Source organism: Bos indicus x Bos taurus, chromosome 15, assembly GCF_003369695.1.
Source record: "Bos indicus x Bos taurus breed Angus x Brahman F1 hybrid chromosome 15, Bos_hybrid_MaternalHap_v2.0, whole genome shotgun sequence".
Classification (NCBI taxonomy): Eukaryota; Metazoa; Chordata; class Mammalia; order Artiodactyla; family Bovidae; genus Bos; species Bos indicus x Bos taurus.
The window spans coordinates 27,257,166-27,279,803 of NC_040090.1; the positions used below are offsets into that span (position 1 = coordinate 27,257,166).

A 22,638-nucleotide genomic window follows, 5' to 3' on the forward strand; every position below is an offset into this window, starting at 1 on the left:
CTATCGACAGATGAATGGATAAAGAAATTGTGGTACATATACACAATGTGTATGAGTAATATACATATTACTCAGCCATAAAAAGGAATGCATTTGAGTCAGTTCTAATGAGGTGGATGAACCTAGAACCTATTATACAGAGTGAATGTGTGGAGTAAGTCAGAAGAGAAAGATAAATATTGTATTCTAACATGTATATATGGAATATATAAAAATGATACTGATGAATTTATTTACAGGGCAGCAGTATAGAAACAGACAGAGAATAGACTTATGGACATGGGGAGAGGGGAGGAGAGGGTAAGATGTATGAAAAGAGTAACATGAAAACTTACATTACCATATGTAAAAAGATAGTGAAAAGGAATTTGCTGCATGGCTCAGGAAACTCAAACACAGGTTCTGTGTCAACCTAGAGGGGTAGAATGGGAAGGGAGATGGGAGAGAAGTTGGAAAGGGAGGGGACATATGTATACCTATGGCTGATTCATACTGAGGTTTGACAGAAAACAATGAAATTCTGTAAAGCAATTGTCCTTCAATAAAAAATAAAATTTAAAAAAAACTTTAAAAAGTCATAAATTCTTTAGCTAGACAAAAATTCGTAGGTTTTCTAAAATACATAAGACATATTTAAATGCATATATACAAAAGGTTTTCCACTATGCTTGATAAAGGCTTGAGAAAGAACATTAAAAAAGACGAGATGGAGAAATTGGTAAACATAAACTAAATGAAATGGGAGCACTGGATATGAAATAGAAAAAGGCAAAACAAACTAGATAAAAGTAAAAGGTCATCATGTAATCCAGTTGTTTTTAAACATAACTGCTTATTAGAAAAATATCTGGAGCTCTGAAGGAAACAAAAAAAGCAGTCATGGGTATTTTTGTTTTTCAAAACTTAAGATAATTCTGATATGCATCTGGATTTTAAAAAGTGATTGCAGGTTTTTCTATTAAATCCTGCAATAGAGGATTTAGAGTTCTATTATTTAGAGATATAGAGTTCTATTATTTTTCTGTTGACCAATCATGATACAGTGTTATTGTTACTAAAAGTTACATAATCACAATAGTAAAAGATGTTTATCATTTTCCACAATCAATAGCCAAATGAAAAATAAAAGATAATTACAATTGTAATCCATAATAGGAGCACGACTAACTTAACAGTATAAAATAATTACATACAATTTAGGGGGTCAAGCAGAGTGATGTGGTTAGTGGAAGTGCATATATGCATGTGTTTTCATCCATCCAGCCAGTCTATATCTTTTGGTTGATGACTTTAATCCATTTACATTTCAGGCAATTATTGATAACGTGGCAACCCACTCCAGTATTCTTGCCTGGAAAATCCCATGGACAGAGGAGACGGGGGGGCTACAGTCCATGGGATCACAAAAAGTTGGACACGATTGAGAAACTTCACTTTCACTTTCATGATCCTACTACCATTTTATTAATTGTTTTGAGTTTATTTTCCGTACGTCTTTTCCTTCTCTTGTGTTTCCTACCTTGAGAAGTTCCTTTAGCATTTGTTGTAAAGCCAGTTTGATGGTGCTGAATTCTCTTAGCTTTTGCTTGTCTGGAAAGCTTTTGATTTCTCCATCAAATCTGAATGAGAGTCTTTCTGGGTAGAATATCCTTGGTTGTAGGTTCTTCCCTTTCATCACTTTAAATATATTATGTCATTCCCTTCTGGCTTGTAGGGTTTCTGTTGAGAAATCAACTGATAGTCTGATGGGAGTTCCCTTGTATTTGTTATTTTTCCCTTGTTGCTTTTAATATTTTATCTCTGTCTTTAATTTTTGTCAGATTACTGTGTGTCTTGATGTATTGCTACTTGGGTTTATCCTGCCTAGGACTCTCTGTGCTTCCTGAACTTGGTTGACTATTTCTTTTCCCATGTTAGGGAAGTTTTTAGCTATTACCTCTTCGGATATTTTCTCAGGTCCTTTCTATCTCTCTCTCTCTCCTCCTTCTGGGACCCCTAGAATATGAATGTTTATGCATTTAATGTTATCCCAGAGGTCTCTTAGGCTGTCTTCATTTCTTTTCATTATTTTTTCTATATTCTGCTCTATGGCAATGATTTCCACCATTCTGTCATCCAGGTCATTTATCCATTTTTCTGCCTCAGTTATTCTACTATTGATTCCTATTCTAGTCTATTATTCGTCTCTGTTTGTTTGTTCTTTAGTTTTTGTAGGTCTTTGGTAAACACATTTCTTGCATCTTCTCCATTATTTTTCCAAGATCCTGGATTATCTTCACTATCATAATTCTGGATTCTTTTTCTGGAAGCTTGCCTATTTCCACTTAATTTAGGGGTTTTGTCTTGCCCCCTCATCTGGAACATAACTTTCTGCTTTTTCATCATGATTAACTTTCTGTAATATGGTTTTTGTTTTAGCTGCTACAGGACTGCCCTTCTTGTTTCTTCTATCTACTCTCTGATGGATGAGACTAAGTCACTTGTGTAAGACTGATGGGAGGGACTGGCAATGGGAAAAACTGGGTCTTGCTCTGGTGGGCAGAGCCTTGCTCAGAAAAGCCGTAATCCAATTATCTGCTGAGGCTGGGGTTACACTCCCTCCCTGGTAGTTGTTTGTCCAGAGGAGACCTAGCCCTAGGATCTATGGGCTCTATGGTAGGGTTAATAGTGAACTCCAAGAGGGTTTACACTGAGGCGGACCTTCCCATCCTGCTGCTACTAGTGCCCCCATCCCTCTGGTGAGCTCTTGCCAACCCATGCCCCCACAGGAGGCTCTCCAACACTATTAGGTAGTTTTGGTTCAGTCTCCTATGGAAGATTTTGTTGTGCAATCCATGATTGGAGTCTCTGTTTCCCACAGTCCTGTGGTAGTCCTATAATTAAATCCCACTCACTTCAAGGCCAGATTCCCTAGGTATTCCCAGTCCCTTTGTTGGATCCCCAGGCTAGGAAGCCTGACATGGGGTTTGGAACCTTCACAACAATGAAGCTCTTTGGTATTATTGTTCTCCAGTTTATGGGTCACCCACCCGGCAGATATAGGATTTTATTTTATCATGATTGCACCCCTCCTACCACTTCACTGAAGCTTCTTCTTTGTCTTTGGACATGGGGTATCTTTTTTTTTTTGGTGGGTTCCAGCATCCTCCTGTCCATGGTTGTTCAACAGCTAGTTGCAATTTTGGAGCTTTCACAAGAGGATATGATTGCACATCTTTCTACTCAGCCATCTTAAATTGGAAGTCCAGACTTCGTGTTCTTAACTACAACATTAGATTGTCTTTCACAAAAAAAAAAAAAAAAAGCACAACAAAATTTCCAGTGGCAAAGACTATTGTCTGGGATCAAGTCTTTAAGAATTTTTCTCATTTGATTTAATTTTTCCTTTTACTCCCCTAATTCCACACATTCTCTAGAAGTTCCTTTGTCTGAGAACTTTATTCTATCACAGAGGTATGAGGAAATGCAGGAGTGACAGCTAGATATCTTTCAATATCTATTTTCCCTTTTTTACTAGTAAGAAAACCCCTGTTAGTAAAATGTCTCATACAGTTTCTTTAAATGTCCTTAAAATAAGGGGGAGCACCCTTCTTTGTTCCTTCTTCCTTCCTGATAGTTGGAATTTGGAGTGATAGATATAGCTTGAACATCCATTTTGTACCCTGAGAAGGAGCCATGCACTGTAATGGAAGAACAAACTGGAAGATGTCTGGGTTCTAACGACATTGGGAAGTAGCATGCCACATAATTTATTTATACATTTTTAGGGGCAAATTTTTGTTGGTAAAAGCGAAAATAAACTTGTCTAATTTTAGCAACTGCTGTTCTGAATATTCCATCATTTTTGATTGAGGCTAACTCTTAAAAATGCCATATGTAAGGTGAGAATGGCAAGGGGAAGCCATTTGTATGTCTAACTCATTAGTCAAGAATTGTATTTTTTCATATACTTAACCCATGCCTCTAAATTCTCAAGCTATTTCACGAGCATACCACAGTTTTAAAAACACATTCATATCTATCATCTAATTTGATATTTTCAGCATCTATTAGTTGGCTAGGGCAGAGAATATGGTACCATTTTAGAGATAAGAAAATTAAACATTGAATAATGTAACATTTTCAATAAATACTAAGCTAATTCATGAGAAAGAGAGGGTGAAGCTCTACTCTTCTACACCAAATCCAGTGCATCTCCCTAGATTATAAACTTTTGAAAGATCTATCCATTGTTGGGGCTTCCCTGATAGCTCAGTTGGTAAAGAATCCTCCTGCAATGCAGGAGATCCTGGTTCTATTCCTGGGTCAGGAAGATCCCCTGGAGAAGGGATAGGCTCAGTTCAGTTCAGTTCAGTTCAGTCGCTCAGTCGTGTCCGACTCTTTGCGACCCCATGAATCGCAGCACGCCAGGCCTCCCTGTCCATCACCAACTCCCGGTGTTCACTCAAAATCACATCCATCAAGTCAGTGATGCCATCCAGCCATCTCATCCTCTGTCGTCCCCTTCTCCTCCTGCCCCCACTCCCTCCCAGCATCAGAGTCTTTTCCAATGAGTCAATTCTTCACATGAAGTGGCCAAAGTACTGGAGTTTCAGCTTTAGCATCATTCCTTCCAAAGAAATCCCAGGGCTGATCTCCTTCAGAATGGACTGGTTGGATCTCCTTGCAGTCCAAGGGACTCTCAAGAGTCTTCTCCAACACCACAGTTCAAAAGCATGAATTCTTCGGTGCTCAGCTTTCTTCACAGTCCAACTCTCACCACTCCAGTATTCTTGGGCTTCCCTTGTGGCTCAGCTGTTAAAGAATCTGCCTGCAATGTGGGAGACTTTTCTGTAGAATTGTGGGGTAGGAGACATTTGAGGGAGCTTCTGGATCCTGACTATTTTATTTACCATTCCAGCAAAAGGGTGAAGCATGGATGACATTAACAGGACTGAGGTTGGGAATGAGGAGACAGGAAGAAGAGAAAATAATTCATGGATTAAACGCCACTTCAACTATGAATGCTATATGACTTTCCTTAATGGCTGCTACAGCTGCAAGTGGGAAGCCCAACAGAAGAAAAAACCCAGACGTCCACTCTGCTGCTGTTCTTTGGTACAGAGCAATGGGAAGGAGATGGGCCATATTTTCTTAGATATGGGGGACGTGGGCCTTGAAAGAAGTGCTATAATTGTGTGTGTGTCTGTGTGTGTCTGCCTATGCAGACAGTCATGCACCATGTGTAATGGGTCAAAAATAGCTATTTATAAGGTGAAAGGTGATCAGAATTGGATAGGTAAAGAAAAGAAGGTGGCAAAAGAAGTGATATCAGAGGAGGAGTCAAAGCGCTTAGAATAAAGTGTATTTTGGTAGAGAAGAGGATATGGATGGAGAAGTGATGGGAAATGAAGTTAGAGACAGAGGCGGGACAGACTGTGGTTTTAAGAATTTTATTTCTGCCACGTAGGGAGCTAAGAGTCCCTAAAGATTTTAAGACACCAAGGAGAACAGTAGTGTGTTCAGTAAAAAATGAACTTCCATTGTTGAATTTACACATATTAGGTGATAAATGGTAAGTGATCTGGTTGGAGAATATTTTAACCAGATTGTGTAGTAACTTTATGTCAAACTAAACTGAACTTTTTCCTGGAACAGTGTGGAGGCTTTTAACATTTTCAAATGAATGGCAACAGTGAAAATCAAAATAAGGAAATGGATTTATCCATCATTTATTGAATGTGTGCCATAGTGAATAAGACCACTAAGGCCTCTGGCTCTCCTGCGTGTCACAGGGATGAGTTAGGTAGTAAACAGTAATGAAGAAAGGTGGTTTCAGCTGGAGATAAGAGCTTTGAAGACAATGCATAGGAAAATGTGTTAGGTAGATGGAAACACGGTTGGAGAAGACTACTTTGAAACAATGTCACATGAGCAGTCTCAAGTGAAGACCTTGGGACCAGCCATGTATATGTCTGGGGGCAAAAATATCTCAGCCTGAGGAACCAGGAAATGCAAATCTCTTGAAATGGGAACAGATTTGGTCATGTTTTAGAAACAAACAAAAAAAAACATCATGAATGGAGTTCAGTAATGACATTAGTTTGTAGAGTGGGACGAGGTCAGGAGTGGGCAAGGCTTAATCATGTAGGACCTTAGGGCCATGGCAGGCAGTTTGAATGATTATTCTGATATAGTAGGAAGTTCTGGGAGAGTTGTAAGCAGGGGAGTCTTTATCTGATACATGTTTTTAAAAGGTCACACAGGTTTTATGTAGAGAGTGCATATAAACCTGAATCAAAACATGCTCTCTTCATCTTCCTACACGCTGGAAGCAGTGGTTAAGTGCCTTAATGCTCGTAGTGTCTCTCACCTTTTTGGGGTATTCTTTCTGTTTCCCATTTTATTTCTTACCCTTAGTCTTCACAATAGCCACATAATTTATATAAGGCAGAGACTCTATACAGTTTTAATAGTTTGGATGCAGTATCCCAAGGAGGCAAAATTTCTCTTTCATATGGTACAGTAATGTTCCCAGGGCTTGACAACTCTGGCTTGGCTGAATTTGATATGGTTTCAGTTCATGGGGTAGTCTTCAAGAATCAGTTTGTTCACCTTCTCCATAAAAATACTCTCCATCTTGACTTTGGGCTCACATATCTGGATAGTGCCCCTGCCACCGCTTAGCTATGTGACCTTGAGTCAATTACCTTACCTCTCTGAGCTTTAGTTCTGCAAAATGAGGTTAACAATACCTAACTTATATGACTATATTGAGTAATAAAACAAATGAAAATCATTTGTGAAGTCCCTAACATTGTATTCATATAAAATGGATACTGAAAAAAAAAAAAAAGGAGCTTGTTTATTCCCTAAATTCCTCCCTTCCCAAAAATGTGGGTAGATAAATGACTAAGTGAATTTGTGAATGAATATGTTACTCAACTAATGAACAAACATTTGATACTTGAAGAGATGGATAAATTCAACAGATGGTTGTTGAGACACTGTGATAAGATCAGATCAGATCAGTCGCTCAGTCGTGTCCGACTCTTTGCGACCCCATGAATCGCAGCACGCCAGGCCTCCCTGTCCATCACCAACTCCCGGAGTTCACCCAGACTCACGTCCATCGAGTCAGTGATGCCATCCAGCCATCTCATCCTCTGTTGTCCCCTTCTCCTCCTGCCCCCAATCCCTCCCAGCATCAGAGTCTTTTCCAATGAGTCAACTCTTCGCATGAGGTGGCCAAAGTACTGGAGTTGCAGCTTTAGCATCATTCCTTCCAAAGAAATCCCAGGGCTGATCTCCTTCAGAATGGACTGGTTGGATCTCCACATTGGCAATATATAGAAGGGTAACAGAAGTTCCTTTTACTCAAAAAAGAAACAGATAACATCAGATACAAATCTATACAAAAATGATTCCAGTTCAGGGTAATGTTATAAATAGGCTTTTACAAAATTCCATAGGGGTAAAAGAATACAGTGTTCTCTCCAGCCTGGGGAGTGTAATGCTGCAGTGTAACTATGTAGACCTCTGGGGAGTATAAGCAGATGTTGCTGAGATACAATGGATAAATGGAGCTAAATGAGACTTCCTTCTTTCTCTTCCCAGAGAGAGCGAATATTTTACCCATGGCTGATTATGTCATTTTTCTTGTCTACAATTTTGCTGTTTACATGGGTGGAGACTTCAAATGAATACAATGGCTTTGACTGGTGAGTTTCACTTTTTTTAATTTTTCATTTGAGTAAGGCAATGGCAACCCACTCCAGTACTCTTGCCTGGAAAATCCCATGGACGGAAGAACCTGGTAGGCTGTAGTCTGTGGGGTCGCAAAGAGTCTGACACGACTGAGTAACTTCACTTTCACTTTTCACTTTCATGCATTGGAGAAGGAAATGGCAACCCACTCCAGTGTTCTTGCCTGAAAAATCCCAGGGATGGCAGAGCCTGGTGGGCTGCCGTCTATGGGGTCGCGCAGAGTCGGACACGACTGAAGCGGCTTAGCAGCAGCAAGGGTTCTTTGGTCTAATAGCCACATGGATGCTACTTCAGGCTGAAAAGATCTGGTGACATAAGAGGAAGAGTGGGAAAAATTGGGTGTTCTACAGCTAGTGGATGGGAGGCACAACTCTGGGGAGGGGTATGGTTGCTCAGCACCCTCAGCTACTATACTTCCCTTCCACCTATGCTCCCTCTCACACTTAGACCAAATCTGCTCAGTGAGACGCTTTCTCTGTGCTTCCCGTGCCCCCAGTCCTTCTATTCAGATGATTCCCTGATACCTTGGTCCTCAGCTTCTCTGTCTGGGTTACTGATACCTACACTGGTTGGTCTTCATGATCTCTGTCCATGAACCCTGATGTCTCTGCCTCACCTCCAGCCTCTGTTTCTTCCTTCTTTCCTTACTGGGCTTTCTAAGACTCTAGAGACAGAAACAGTGTCCCATCTCATCATCTTTTCTAGCCAGATTCCTGCTCTGAACTATTCCTAGCTCTTCCAGTTTCTCTAGCCTGACTGATATATTGTACCATTACTTGGTATTTGAGGGCAAAAGTGGTATCTTTTAGTATGAGGCTTTAAAAATGTAATACAGTTTACTTTTTTCTTTATATAAGTAAAATATGTTGTTTTAAATATTAAGAAATGCAGAAAAGTAGAAAATATTATCTTATTCTTCAGTGGCAATCACTTGGTGTACTTCTCAGTCTTTTTTCCTATGCTTATTTTTATATTATGCTTGTACCATATATGTAATTTTTCTTTTTTCCCCCATTTAAAATAGTTGTACACATTTTGACAAATTATTAAAACTCAATGAAAATCACTTTAAATGGTTTTAGAGTCTTTCATGACATGAAGATACTGTAGTGCACTTCCGTGCTCAGTCGCTTCAGTTGTGTCCAACTCTAGGCGACCCCATGGACTATGGCCCACCAGGCTCCTCTGTCCATGGGATTCTCCAGGCAAGAATACTGAAGTCCCCTGGAGGAAGAAATTCTCCAGGGGAACTTCCCAACCCATGTCTCTTGCATCTCCTGCATTGCAGGCAGATTCTTTACTTACTGAGCCAACTGGTAAGGAGGTAGTGCACTTACTTATTTTTTATTGTTAAGCATTAGTTTTTCTAGAATATGAGTGTAGAGAAATCTTTGTGTTCTGACTTAGAGTCTTACAGGAGATTCCCACAAGTGGCATTATTCAGTCAAGAAGAATAAAACACTAGTAAAATTCATTATTCCTATTACTAAAGTATTTCTCAAAAGGTAGTAGTTTCCATTCAAAATAAAGGTTTTGGCTTTCTATTTTAAACTTCCATTGACAGCATTGACTATTCTAATTTTGAATCATTTTTATTAATTTATAGAAGAAATTTATTTTTATTTAATTTAATTATTTACCAGGTATTGAAACTGATTTCTTTAGTAATTTATTTTCTTTTTGGTTTTCTTCCTTTATCTTGTGGGATTTAGTTTTCTCATTTATATGCATTCTTTATTTATTCATCAATTCTAAAGTTCTCCACAATATTGGAAATAAGAAATGTTTCACTTCTTTATAAAATTTTACCTAGTTTTAGAGAACTTTATATTGAGATGTAGTTGAAACACAATATTACATTTCTTTTAGGTATATATTATAGCATAATGATTTGCTATTTCTATATATTGTGGAATGATCACTGCAGTAAGTCTGGTTAAAATTCTACATCACACATAGTTTCAATTTTTGTGTGTGATGAGAATTTTTAAGAAATATTCTCTTAACAACTTCCAAATATACAATACTGTATTATTAACTATAATCACCATGCTATATGCATTTCATCCCCAGGACATGTTTATTCTGTAACTAGAAGTTTACACCTTTTTATCCATTTTCACCCATTTGTCCACCTCTCACCTCTCTCTGATAATCACCAATCTGTTCTCTGTGTCTATGAGTTTGGTTGGTTGGTTTTCATTTTTCATGTATGAATGAAGTCATATGGTATTTATTTCTTTCTCTGACTGATTTTACTTAGCATAATGCTGTCAGGGTCCATCCTTATTGTCATAAATGGCATTTTTCATTTTTTATATAGTTGAATGATAGTCTCCTGTATGTATATACCACATTTTTATTAAGTCATCAGTGGACACTAAGATTGTTTTCTTGTCTTGGCTATTGTAAATAGTAGACTTTTTTATAAGGGCCATTCTGGTTGGCATGAGGTGATACCTCATTGTAATTTTAACTTTCATTTCTCTAATAAATAGCAGTGTTGAACATCTTTTCATGTGCTTCTTGGCCATCTCTGTGTTTTCTTTGGAGAAATGTCTATTTAGGTCTTCTGCCCAATTTTTTATATTCCATTGCTTGTTTGCAGTTGAGATGCATGAGTTGTTTGTATATTTTGGAGATTAATCCCTTGTCAGTCACATAATTTACAAATATTTTCTCCCTTTCCGTGTGTTGTCTTTTCATTTTGTTAATAGTTTCCTTTGTTATGCAGATGCTTTTGAGTTTAAGTAGGTCCCATTTATTTATTTTTTCCCGTTACTCTAGGAGATGTATCAAAAAGGTATTGCTGCAATTTACGTGAAAGAGTGCTTTTCCTATGTTTTCCTCTAAGAATTTTATAATATCTATTCTTATGTTTGGGGCTTCCCTGGTGGCTCAGACGGTAAAGCATCTGCCTGCAGTGCGGGAAACCTGGGTTCGATCCCTGGGTTGGGAAGATCCCCTGGAGAAGGAAATGGCAACCCACTCCAGTACTCTTGCCTGGAAAATTCCATGGACTGAGGAGCCTGGTGGGCTACAGTCCATGGGGTCACAAAGAGTCGGACACAACTGAGTGACTTAACTTTCACTTTCACTATTCTTACATTTAGAGTTTTAACCCATTGTTATTTTATTTTTGTGTATGATGTTAAAGAATGTTCTAATTTAATCCTTTTACAAGTAGCTGTCCAGTTTTCCCAGAACCATTTATCGAGGAGACTGTATTTTCTGCTTTGTGTATTCTTGCCTATTTCTTCATACATCAGTTGATCATAGGTGTTTTGAGTTTTGGGTTTCCCAGGTGATAATAGTGGTAAAGAACTTGTCCGTCAATGCAGGAGACCTAAGAGACGTAGGTTCAGTCCCTGGATTGGGAAGATCCTGTGGAGGAGGACACAGCAACCCAATCCAGTATTCTTGCCTGGAGGATCCCATGGACAGAGGTACCTGGCTGTCTACAGTCTATAGGGTCACAAAAAGAGTCAGACATGATTTAGCACATGTGAGTTTACTTCTGTTTTGTCCATCCTGTTCTATTGATCTATATTTCTGTCTATGTGACAGTACCATACTTTGTGCCAGTACTATTTTGATTACTGTAACTTTGTGATACAGTATGAAGTCAGGGAGCCTGATTCCTCCAGCTCCATTTTTCTTTCCAATGTTTGGTTTGGTTACTCAGGGTCTTTTGTGTTTCCATACATGTTTTAATTTTTTGTTGTTGTTCTAGTTCTGTGAAAAATGGCATTCGTGTTTTCATATGGACTGTATTGAATCTATAGATTGCCTTGGATGGTATACTCATTTTGACAATATTGATTCTGCCCATCCAAGAACATGGTACATCTTTCCATCTTCAATTTCTTTCATCAGTGACTTATGGTTTTCAGAGTTCAGGTCTTTTGCCTCCTTAGGTAGATTTATTTATTCTTACATATTTTATTCTTTTTGATGTGATGGTAAATGGATTTGTTTCTTAAATTTCTCTTTCTGATTTTTTGTTGTTAATGTATAGGAATGTAATAGAGTTAATTTTGTATCCTGAAACTGTACCAAATTCATTAATGATCTCTAGTAGCTTTGTGGTAGCATCTTTAGGATATTCTACTTATAGTATCTTGTCATATGCAGTAACAGTTTTACTTCTTCTTTTTCAGGTTGAATTATTTCTTTATCTTCTCTGAATGCCATGGCTAAGACTTTCAAAATTATGTTGACTAAAACTGGTGAGAGTGGACATTCTTGTCTCGTTCCTGATCTTAGAGGAAATGCTTTCACCTTTTCATTGTTGAATATGATGTTAACTGTGGGTTTGTCATACATAGCCTTTATTATATTGAGGTATATTCCACCTATGCCCACTTCCTGGAGAGTTTTTATCATATATAGCTACTGAATTTTTTTCAAAAGCTTTTCTGCATCTATTGAGATGATCTTATGTTTTTTTTTCTTTAACTTGTTGATGTGGTGTATCACACTGATTGATTTGTATATATTGAAGAATCCTTGCATCCCTGGGATAAATGCCACTTGATAATGATGTATGATCCTTTTAATCTGTTGTTGGTTTCAGTTTGATAGAATATTGTTGAGGATTTTTGCATCTATATTCATCACAGTTATTGACCTATAATTTTCTTTTCTGTGGTATCTTTGTCTGGTTTTTTTACCAGGGTGTTGGTGGCCTCATAGAATAAGTTTGGGAGTATTCTTGCTTCTGAAATTTCTTTGGAATAGTTTCATGAGGATAGATGTTAACTCTTCTCTAAACCTTTGATGGAATTTGCGCATGAAGCCATTTGGTCCTAGACTTTTTTTCTTGAAAGACCTTTGATCATACTTTCCATGTCAGTACATATGACTGGTCTGTTCATATTTTCTATCTTTTCCTGTTTCAGTCTTGGAAGGTTGTACCTTTCTAAGAATTTGTCCATTTCTTCCAAGTTGTCCATTTTGGGGACTTATAATTACTCATAGTAGTCTCTTATGATCCTGTGTATTCCTGTGGTGTCTGTTGTAACCTCTTATTTTTCATTTCTAATGTGAATGATTTGAGTCCTCTCCCATTTTTCTTGATGAGTCTAGCCAAATGTTTATAATTTCGTTTATCTTTTCAAGGAACCAGCTTCTAGTTTCATTGATCTTTGCTATTGTTTTTTTGTTGTTGTTGTTTCTATTTCATTTATTTCTATTCTGTTCTTTATGATTTCTTTACTTCTACTAATTTCAGGTTTTCTTGCTCTTTAGTTATTTTTTGTACAAGGTTAGGTTGTTTATTTGTGATTTTTCTTGTTTCCTGAGGTAAGATTGTATTGATATACACTTTCCTGGTAGAATAGGTTTTGCTGCATCTCATAGGTTCCGGGTCATTATGTTTTCATTGTCATTTGTCTCTAGATTTTCTTTTTTTTTTTACTTCTTTAATTTCTTCAGTGCTCCATTGGTTGTTTAGTAGTATACTGTTTAGCCTCTAAGTGTTTTTGTTTTTTATACTTTTTTCATGTAGTTTACTTTTCATCTCATGGAGTTGTGCTTGGAAAGGATGCTTTATATGATTTCAGTTTTCTTAAGTTTACCAAGTCTTGCTTTGTGGCCCAGCATGTGGTCAGTCATGGAGAATGTTCCATGTGTATTTGAGAAGAATTTGTGTTCTGCTGCTTCTGGATGGAATGCTTTATAAATATCAGCTTCTCAGGTGGCACAGTGGTAAAGAATCTGCCTGCCAAAGCAAGAGACATAGGTTCAATCCCTGGGTAGGAAGATCCCCTGGAGTAGGAAATGGCAACTCACTCCAGTATTCTTGCCTGGAAAATTCCATGGACAGAGGAGCCTAGTGGATTGCAGTCCATGGGCTCACAAAGACTTGAATACAACAGCACACACTTTATAAATATCAACTAAGTGTATCTGGTCTAATATGTTACATAAGGCTTGTGTTTGCTTATTGATCATCTGTCTGGATGATCTGTCCATTGATATAACTGAGGTGTTAACATCCTCCACAATTATTGTGTTACCATCGATTTGCCCGTTTGTGGCCATTAATATTTGTCTTATATATTGGCATGCTCCTATGTTGGGTGCATATATAATTACAGTTGTTATAAGAGCTTCATCTTGGATTGATCCCTTGATCACTATGTAGTGTTCTTCTTTGTCCGTTGTAACAGTCTTTATGTTAAAATCTATTTTGCCTAATGTGAGTATTGCTACTCCAATTTTCTTTTGATTTCCATTTTCATGGAATATTTTTTCTATCCCCTCACTTTCAGTCTGAATGTGTTCCTAGATATGAAGCGGGTTTCTCATAGACAGCATGTATATGGGTCTTTTATGTATCCATTCAGCTAGTGTATGTCTTTTGATTGGAGCATTTAATACATTTATATTTAATTATTGATATGTACGCTTCTACTGCCATTTTCTTAATTGTTTTGGATTTGTTTTTCTAGGTCTTTTTTCTTTCCTTCCTCTTTTGTTCTATTTTCTTATGGTTTGATGACTAAGTTTATAGTGTTGTGTTTGGATTCCTTTTGTGTGTGTGTGTGTGTGTGTGTACACATGCACACATCTAATTAGTTTTTGGTTGTGCTGTTTCCATGAGGTTTTGATACAGTTGTCTGTATATGTATAAGGTTGTCTAGTGGTGCTGAATTCTCTTAGCTTTTGCTTGACTATAAAACTTTTGATTTCTCCATCAATTCTGAATGAGAGCCTTGCTGTGTAGAGTATTCTTGTTTGTAGGTTCTTCCTTTTCATCACTTTGAATTTATTGTGCCATTCCCTTCTGGCCTGCAGAGTTTCTGCTGAGCAGTCAACTAGTAACATTCTGGGGATTCCCTTGTATGTAATTGGTTGCTTTTGCCTTGTTGTTTTTGATATTTTTTCTTTGTCTTTAATTTTTGTGAATTTGATTACTATGTGTCTTGTCATGCTTATCCTTGGGTTTATCCTGCCTGGGTTTCTGCATTTCCTGGACTTTAGTGACTGTTTCCTTTCCCATGTTAGGGAAGTTTTCAACTATTATCTCTTCAAATAATTTTTCAAGTCCTTTCTGTCTCCTCCTTCTGGGACCTCTATCATGTGAATGTTGATGCATTTAATGTTGTCTCAGAGGTCTCTTAGACTGTCTTCATTTCTTTTCATTCTTTTCTCTTCTGTTCCACAACAGTGATTTCCACCACTGTGTCTTCCAGATCACTTATCCATTCTTTTGCCTCACTTATTTTGCTATTGATTCTTTCTACTGTATTTTTCATTTCAGCTATTGTTCATCTATGTGTGTGTGTTCTTTTCTTCTTGGTCTTTATTAAACAGTTCTTACATCTTTTCAATCCTTGCCTCCATTCTTTTTCTGTATCCTGGATCACCTGCACTGTCAGTATTCTTAACTCTTTTAATCCTTGCCTCTCTCCACTTCACTTAGTTGTTTTTCTGGAGTTTTATCTTGTTCTTCATCTGGGACATAATCCTCTGCTGTTTCAATTTTTTCTTGTTGTTTTGTGATTGTGGTTTCCATTCCAAAGGCTGCAGAATTGTAGTTCTTCTTGTTTCTTCTGTCTGCCCCTCTGATGGGTGATGCTATCTAAGAGGCTTATGCAATTATAACTTTGTTTAAGAAATCAATTTATTAGCAGTTTTGTCTCATAAACTACTTTAGATACAAAAGAGACCAGAGATGTTTTTAAAGGATCCAGAGCTCTTACACAGAATATAGACATTAATATAGTGGCTTGCTGTTATGTAAGAAAACATATATTTATATGGATAAAAAATCTGCCGAAATGGAAAGTATTAGCTATGTGAAAGCAGTGAACTTACAGATGACTTTTCCTCTTTTGACATTCCAGAATTTCCATATTTTTTTTACTGAGTACAAAGTTTTTGAGTATTCTAAATAGTATTCTAATTCTAATAGTATCTTAAATAGCTTTTAAAAGCCATACAACTCATATAGAACCCTGTTAAAGTACATAATTATCTGTAGAACAAAGTTAAAACTTCTCAAATAAATATCCCCAAAGGGTATCTATTCCCAAATTGCTTTTCTTTTCAGCCCCTGTTTTCTTATACCTCATCTAGTCCAGTCTTATCCCTTATCCTTGACACAGATGCTACTAATTTATGTATTTTAGGAATTGAAACATATTTTTGCAGGGTTGTTTTCCTAGGTGCAAGAATTTGGTTCTTTTGGTCCCTTGTCTTGCTGAGTGTCATTGGGATCCTGGCTGCCTACACAACAATGCTGGTGGTGAGTAATGTTTCCTATTTCTCCCACCCACTTCTCGAATAGCCTCATGAGGTGTTCTTATCTATGGTATGGTTCCCAATTGGTGCTGGGAGCCCTCAGATCACTCTTAGCATAGTTTGGGTTTACATCAGCCCCTTGAATATTAGAGAGGAGGGATAGATTGCAGGGGGAAAGGCTTGTGCTGTTAGAAGGTATGTCTTTCTTCTTTGACCCTTTGAAAAAGAGGCAGGACATCCTTTTTCTCTTCCTCTGTTTCATGGCTTACTTTCTGGTTCACTCAGTATTGCCATTTTAGATGCTCACACCTTCACATGGCAGTACTTTTACACATTTAACTATTCATTTCATAGCGCATCTCCTGAGAATCAGTCTTTCTGGGCCTTACAAATTATCTAGTGTGTTACACCTGTTATACTGTGCAAGTGCTAGTCCCCTAGTCCAGGTGCAAAGTACATTTATTTTAGCAAGTATCTTTACACAGTAGAGACCCTGCCTGTTTCCTGACATAGTAATATCTGTAGTGTGAGAAATTCACACCAGACATAGCAGCATCATGTAGTATGAGAAACTGAGGGCAAGCAGTAGCGGAATCTGTAGAAGTGGAACATTTATGGGAGACTAACGTTTAGATTACTGGAGTTTTTCGGTACCCACTTACACATTGGACATATATATCTTTCTCTGATTTCATAATTTCTTGTCCCCACTGATTTCTTATCTGATACTAAAAAACCCAACTCCCAAATCAGTTGACATTTGCATTAACTTTTCTTTCAGCAAAATATATTGATTATTGTATGAGCCGTAAGTACTGAGGTTACAGAGATCAAAGACATGCAGTTTCTGTTTTTATTCAGGGCACTTCAAAGACAGAGGTATGAGAAATAAAGTTACAATAGTCCTTAATTCAATGAGTTTAGAATCTAGTAGGGAAGTAAGTCCTAGACAAAAATAACCAACACAGACAGAGCATTATAATTGTCATTAGAAGGCCTAAATAAAGTTCAGCCTGGGTTCTAAGAAGGAAGAGGCAACTTTCAGTCAAGAGGTTTAAGTGAAACTTCTTGGAGGAGGTGGCAGAGGAGTGGGATCTTGAAAGGATGTTGGATTTAGACACATGTTTATGGGAGTGCAAAAGAAATTCCAGACCATGGCAACATCATGACAAAGTCAGTAAGACAGAGATATATGGAGTGTGACTAGATAAGAGAGAAGAATCAGTACTGTTAGCATGTAGGGGATAGTGAATAAAAATGGGGAATATGGTTAAAACAATAGACTTGTGATAGATTTTGTAAGGCCTGAAAAGTAGACTAAGATACTTGGTATAAATCATATTCTAATTAGGATTATCATTTTGAAAGTCATTGTGTGAAGGGTGTCTGTAGATAGAAATTAGTTAGAAATTTTTCTATTTAATGAGAAAAATGCAGATGAATGATGTATTTGGGGCAAGAATTTGGCCATTGAATTGTACTAGTCTCATACATGATCAAAATAAAACCAAAATGGACTTCCACTGTCCAATAAGCCATGTGTTTTTTAATAGGCTTCTCCTCTACCCTACCTGTTTTTGGATACAGTGGTAACAACAGAGGAGACCTAGATTCTGTTTCTGCTTTAAGTTATTTTGTAACCTTGACCAAGTCACATAACTCTTCTAAGCCTCAATGCCTTGGTTCTAATGAGAATTATCATAATATTTAATGATATTTTATAGGGCTTGGTAATGTACAAATAAATGGCCGGTGACTCAGTCAGTAAAGAATCAGCCTGCAATGCCGGAGACCCAAATTTGATCCCTGGGTTAGAAACATCCCCTGGAGAAGTAAATGGCAACCCACTTCAGTATTCTTGCTTGGAACATCCCATGGATAGAGGATACTGGTGGCTATAGTCCATGGGGTCACAAGAGTTGTGCACAAATTAACAACTAAACCACCACCAAAGTACAAATAAAATCATATCCATAAAATTATTTTGATAAAAAGGTGAGTGCCTTATGCATTCAAACTCTCCTTAATAACCTAAGAATTGGAAGACTCCAGTTTTCAGTCTGTGTCTTCACACTGACTTGGTAATTACATAGATTCAAACCTAATTAAGGTTTGAATTAATTAGATTCAAACCTAATTAAGGTTTGAATTAATTAGATTCAAACCTAATTAAGGTTTATTGACTAATACCAATGTTAACAGCAGTGGTTAACAGTTGTAACAATGGCACTGGTTCCTCAAAGAAGAGCTTAAAAAAAAAAAAAAACTATTTATTTATTTGGCTGTCTTTGGGTCTTGGTTGCATAGTTCAAGGTCTTTCACTGATGTGTATGGACTCTCTAGTTGTGGTGTATGGGCTAAGTTGCTCTTCTGCATGTGAGATCTTAGTTCCCCAGCCAGAGATCAAACCCTTGCATCACAAGGCAGATTCTTAACCACTGAACCACCAATAAAGCCCCAAAAAAGAACTTTTAAATGACCCTTGGAAGGGCTGGCCCATGACCTCTGTTCTCTTACTAGTGTCTCTAACTAACACCAGGAATAAGCTCCATCACACGGAAAAGAAAATTGGTAGAAACTCAGGAAGGATATAAGTGTACTGATTGTTATAAAATCCCAGAGAAGATAATAAATTCTCTCTGGATTGCTGGTGAAAGTTACAGCTAGGAAGTAACATGTGAACTGTGTTTGATGGGCCCATGCATGGGAAGGGAGAGCTTTTTAGCCAGAGGAACAGCATGGCAAACTCTTAGATGATGAAAAGGGAAGGTGTAGCAAAGAGTGAATGTAATGCCAGACTGTGAAAGGAATTTTGAGTTCAGTTTTGTGTAGCATCTTGGTTTTTTTCTCTTTCTTTGTTTTTTTTTTCAGGTACTTGGATTTTTGCTGTGTTGGGAAAAAAATGAACTGTACCTGCACTGGTATCATAAGGTAGGACATCTGAATCTTCATAGGAGACCTGAGACAAGGACTGAATGTGCCTCTTGGCACTAAGTGTTAAATACAGAGCTTCCCTTTCTTTGTCTCCCTTAGAAACAAGAGACCTGCTTACACTGTTTCAACTGAAATCATTCAGTGTCTAACAGGTGGAACTGGCTTACTGACCAAGCTGAACCCAAACTTTATTTTTTCTCACTGCTGCTACTGCTACTACTAAGTCGCTTCAGTTGTGTCCAACTCTGTGTGACCCCATAGACGGCAGCCCACCAGGCTCCCCCGTACCTGGGATTCTCCAGTCAAGAAAACTGGAGTGGGTTGCCATTTCCTTCTCCATTTTTTTTTTCTCACTACTCCATGTTAAACTCATTCTGTGATTCTGTTCTTCCCATTCCCATAAAATCCTGGGCAAACTCCATTATTTTCCCAGTCCTTCATAGTCACAGAACTTTCTTATTTCAGTCATTAAGAATTTTAGTTTATTGTAGTAGACCGAGCTTTCCTGATGGCTCAGTGGAAAAGAATTCTGCAATGAAGGAGACACAGGAGAAGCAGGTTCAATTTCTAGGTCAAGAAGAGCCCCTGGAGGAGGGCATGGAAACCCACTCCAATATTCTTGCCTGAAGAATCCCCATGGACAGAAGAGCCTGCCAGACTACAGTCCATGGGGTCACAAAGAGTCAGACCCTGTTGTAACCTAAATGGGAAGGAAATCCAAAAAAGTGGGAATATGTGTATACATACAGCTGATTCCCTTTGCTGTACAATAGAAACTAATACAACATTGTAAAGCAACTATATTCTAATAAATTTTTTTAATAAATAAATTTAAAAATAAAATTTTACTAACAGTAACAGAGGATCCATATCTGGTCGGAGGAAGCACGTATCACTGACCCAACATCTGAAGACATGCATCTCATTTCCAACACTGCCTCCCTCATTTTGTTCTGCCATGGGCTTGAGCATCTCTAGCATAGCCCCTTGCTATTTATAGGCTTTCAGGTATGGCTTTGATACCATTCCTTGTATTTCCTCAAATCCAGGAACATGTCAAACTCTGAGTGGTCTCCTTAAATTTCCTTTTACTCAAAAGGAAAGGATGAGCTGAAAATACAAATTTAAGGGTTAGAATGAATGGAAATCGAAATCACAAGATCATACAGAGAAACAGGAAATTGAAGAGTGAACATAATAGGCCTTACTGAGATCCTGTGGGTTTTGGAGTTGGGACACCATGAGCAGTTAGTCACTACCAAGATAACCTATGGATTAAACCATTCTAATCACTATTCCAGGCTTGTGTCTATTATAGAAACCATGCTTACGTTGCCTCTGGCAGTGAGTGCTGCTACTTGGCCTCTTCCTAGCAGAATCTCATCATTGTCTTTGAACTCAGGGAACCAGTTTCAATGGCAGCACTTCTCACCTTTATCCAGGCATAAAGGATGGCCACTACAGTGCTTTTCAAGGATGCTGGCACTTTCCTCACCAATGAGCTTTTCAGTGTCCTCTGAGACCTCCCACAGAGCATGATATAGAGTGGCTTAGCTCCGCATTCCAGTAAACTTTTCTCAATAAATCATTGGATTCTTTCTTCCATATTACACTAAGAAATTGCTGGTGTCCCAATTTTATAAAGCATGGGCTACTATTGAGCTGAAATTCCAATACTCTGGCCACCTGATGTGAAAAGCTGACTCATTTGAAAAGACCCTGATGCTGGGAAAGATTGAGGGCAGGAGGAGAAGGGGACGACAAGGGATGAGATGGTTGAATGGCATCACTGACTCAATGGACATGAGTTTGGGTAAACTCTGGAAGTTGGTGATGGACAGGGAGGCCTGGTGTGCTGCAGTTCATTGGGTAACAAAGAGTTGGACATGACTGAGTGACTGAACTGAACTGAACTATTGAGCCAAGGTTTCAGATACACAAACAGAACCACTCTGAGATGCATAATACCTGGATGCTGATACATTGACTTTAGAATCTCTGGTAAGTGCACATGTATCAATAAATTCAGCCTGGTTTAATATTACTTTATTTTCTCCTTGTCTAGCATCCTTAATATTACATTGTTTTTTCCTTGGCAAGCATCCTCAGAATCAATTCTGACACATATTCTACAGGATATATATATATATTTAACAAAGGATACATATATACAGGATATATACAGGATATATATTTAACAAAGCCATCATCTCTTCAGGTATTCTGTGATCTAATTCCAGTTACAAATGCGTAGCCAATGAGAAGTAGTGGAGCTGGTTGTTAGAGAAGTTGGAATACCTTTGGAAGATGACTAATTTGTGTGGACCTTTAAGCCCTTGGTCTTTAAGTCTTCTTGGCAAGGGAGTTTCTTTAGGGCTTGGAATTTCAGTGGGAAAGAGTAAACCTGGAAGGAAAGGGTTAGCAATCAGGCCTATAGTGTATTCCCTTCTACTTAAATGTGCTCAGAGAATAATGAATGACCTCAATTAAAACTCTTTATTTTAAAAAAATCTATATATAACTAATAACCCAACCTCCTAATAAACATACTAAAGATATTTATTGGCCAAAAGATAATGGAGAGTCCTTATCTATGGAAATTTCTAGGAGGATCTAAATAGGTGTATCTAGGTTGCTTACAATAAATAAACTTACCTGGAATTTATAGATTTGTAAGGTGGGAGGCATGGCTGGCTGAAGTTGTATAGTTAACAAAATATATTTTTTAAAAAATGATGCACCATAACCCAAAAGATTCCTTCTGTGAAGAAATGTTTCCACATACTTTACTCAAAACACACCTCACAGTTTGAGTCCCAGACCAGAATATATCATATTATAGGAAAGACCTTTTTATGAATAGCTACTTTTGACAGATCTCCAAGGGAAACTGTTTTATCTGTACCTTATAATTGCCCTTAAATCATTAGTAAAGCTTGATGTTGAATAAAATCACAGAATTACATGTGATTCAGGTGAGTCTCATTTGTCTATTAAAGTTTGTATTGTGATGTATTTGGTTTGCTAATAAGTTATTTAAGATTTTAATATCTGCATAGATCCATGTATAAAAGAGTTTGGACTGTCATTTTTGTTTCCTATAATGTCCTTGTTGAGTGTGAATATCAGTGGGTTTTTTTTTTTTTTTTGGCTTCAAGAAACAAGTTAGAGAAAATTCCCTCTTTATTCTTTGGAAGAGTTTTTTAAAGTTGAAATATTTCTTCCTTAAATATTTGAAAAATTAACCCTGAGGGCAGCAAGGCCTGGAGTTTCTTTTATAAGGTTTAATTACAGATTCAGTTACTTTCATAGATAAAGAATTATGGAGGAGTGGAAGCCAAGCACTGTCTAGAGGGCTACATACATATAGAAAACTATTTGAAGGGAAGCAGTTAAAGTTATGTATTCTTGGTCTCAATGTTCATTTCCTATGACTAAATATAGTTTTCTGGCCAGCAGGTTTTTTTCATCTGTTCACCAAATATTTATAGAAAGTTTATTATGTGTCAGACATTCAAAAGACAATAAATATATAATCATGAACATTATCCCTGATTTTGTGAAGCTTATAGTCTATTTGGGGAAAGCATACATTGAACAAAATATTGTTTACCTGAGATTGTATTGAGTCGTATTTTTAAAAAGTGAATATTTGTAATGGCTACTGTTGAAACTGAATGAGACATGCTAAGCAATGTTGAGGGCCAA

The 22,638-nt window shown here is 37.5% G+C and overlaps 1 protein-coding gene across 1 annotated transcript in view; it reads left to right on the top strand.

The window, feature by feature from the left end:
* The first annotated feature begins 4,914 nt into the window (after positions 1-4,914).
* The window catches only part of GDPD4 (glycerophosphodiester phosphodiesterase domain containing 4), a 97,323-nt gene continuing 79,599 nt past the window's right edge, over positions 4,915-22,638 (top strand). Inside the window, exons 1-4 of the mRNA XM_027561966.1 lie at positions 4,915-5,097; positions 7,597-7,700; positions 15,907-16,000; positions 18,868-18,927. Of these exons, the coding sequence (XP_027417767.1) occupies positions 4,915-5,097; positions 7,597-7,700; positions 15,907-16,000; positions 18,868-18,927 (441 nt within the window). The remainder of the gene's footprint in view (positions 5,098-7,596; positions 7,701-15,906; positions 16,001-18,867; positions 18,928-22,638) is intronic.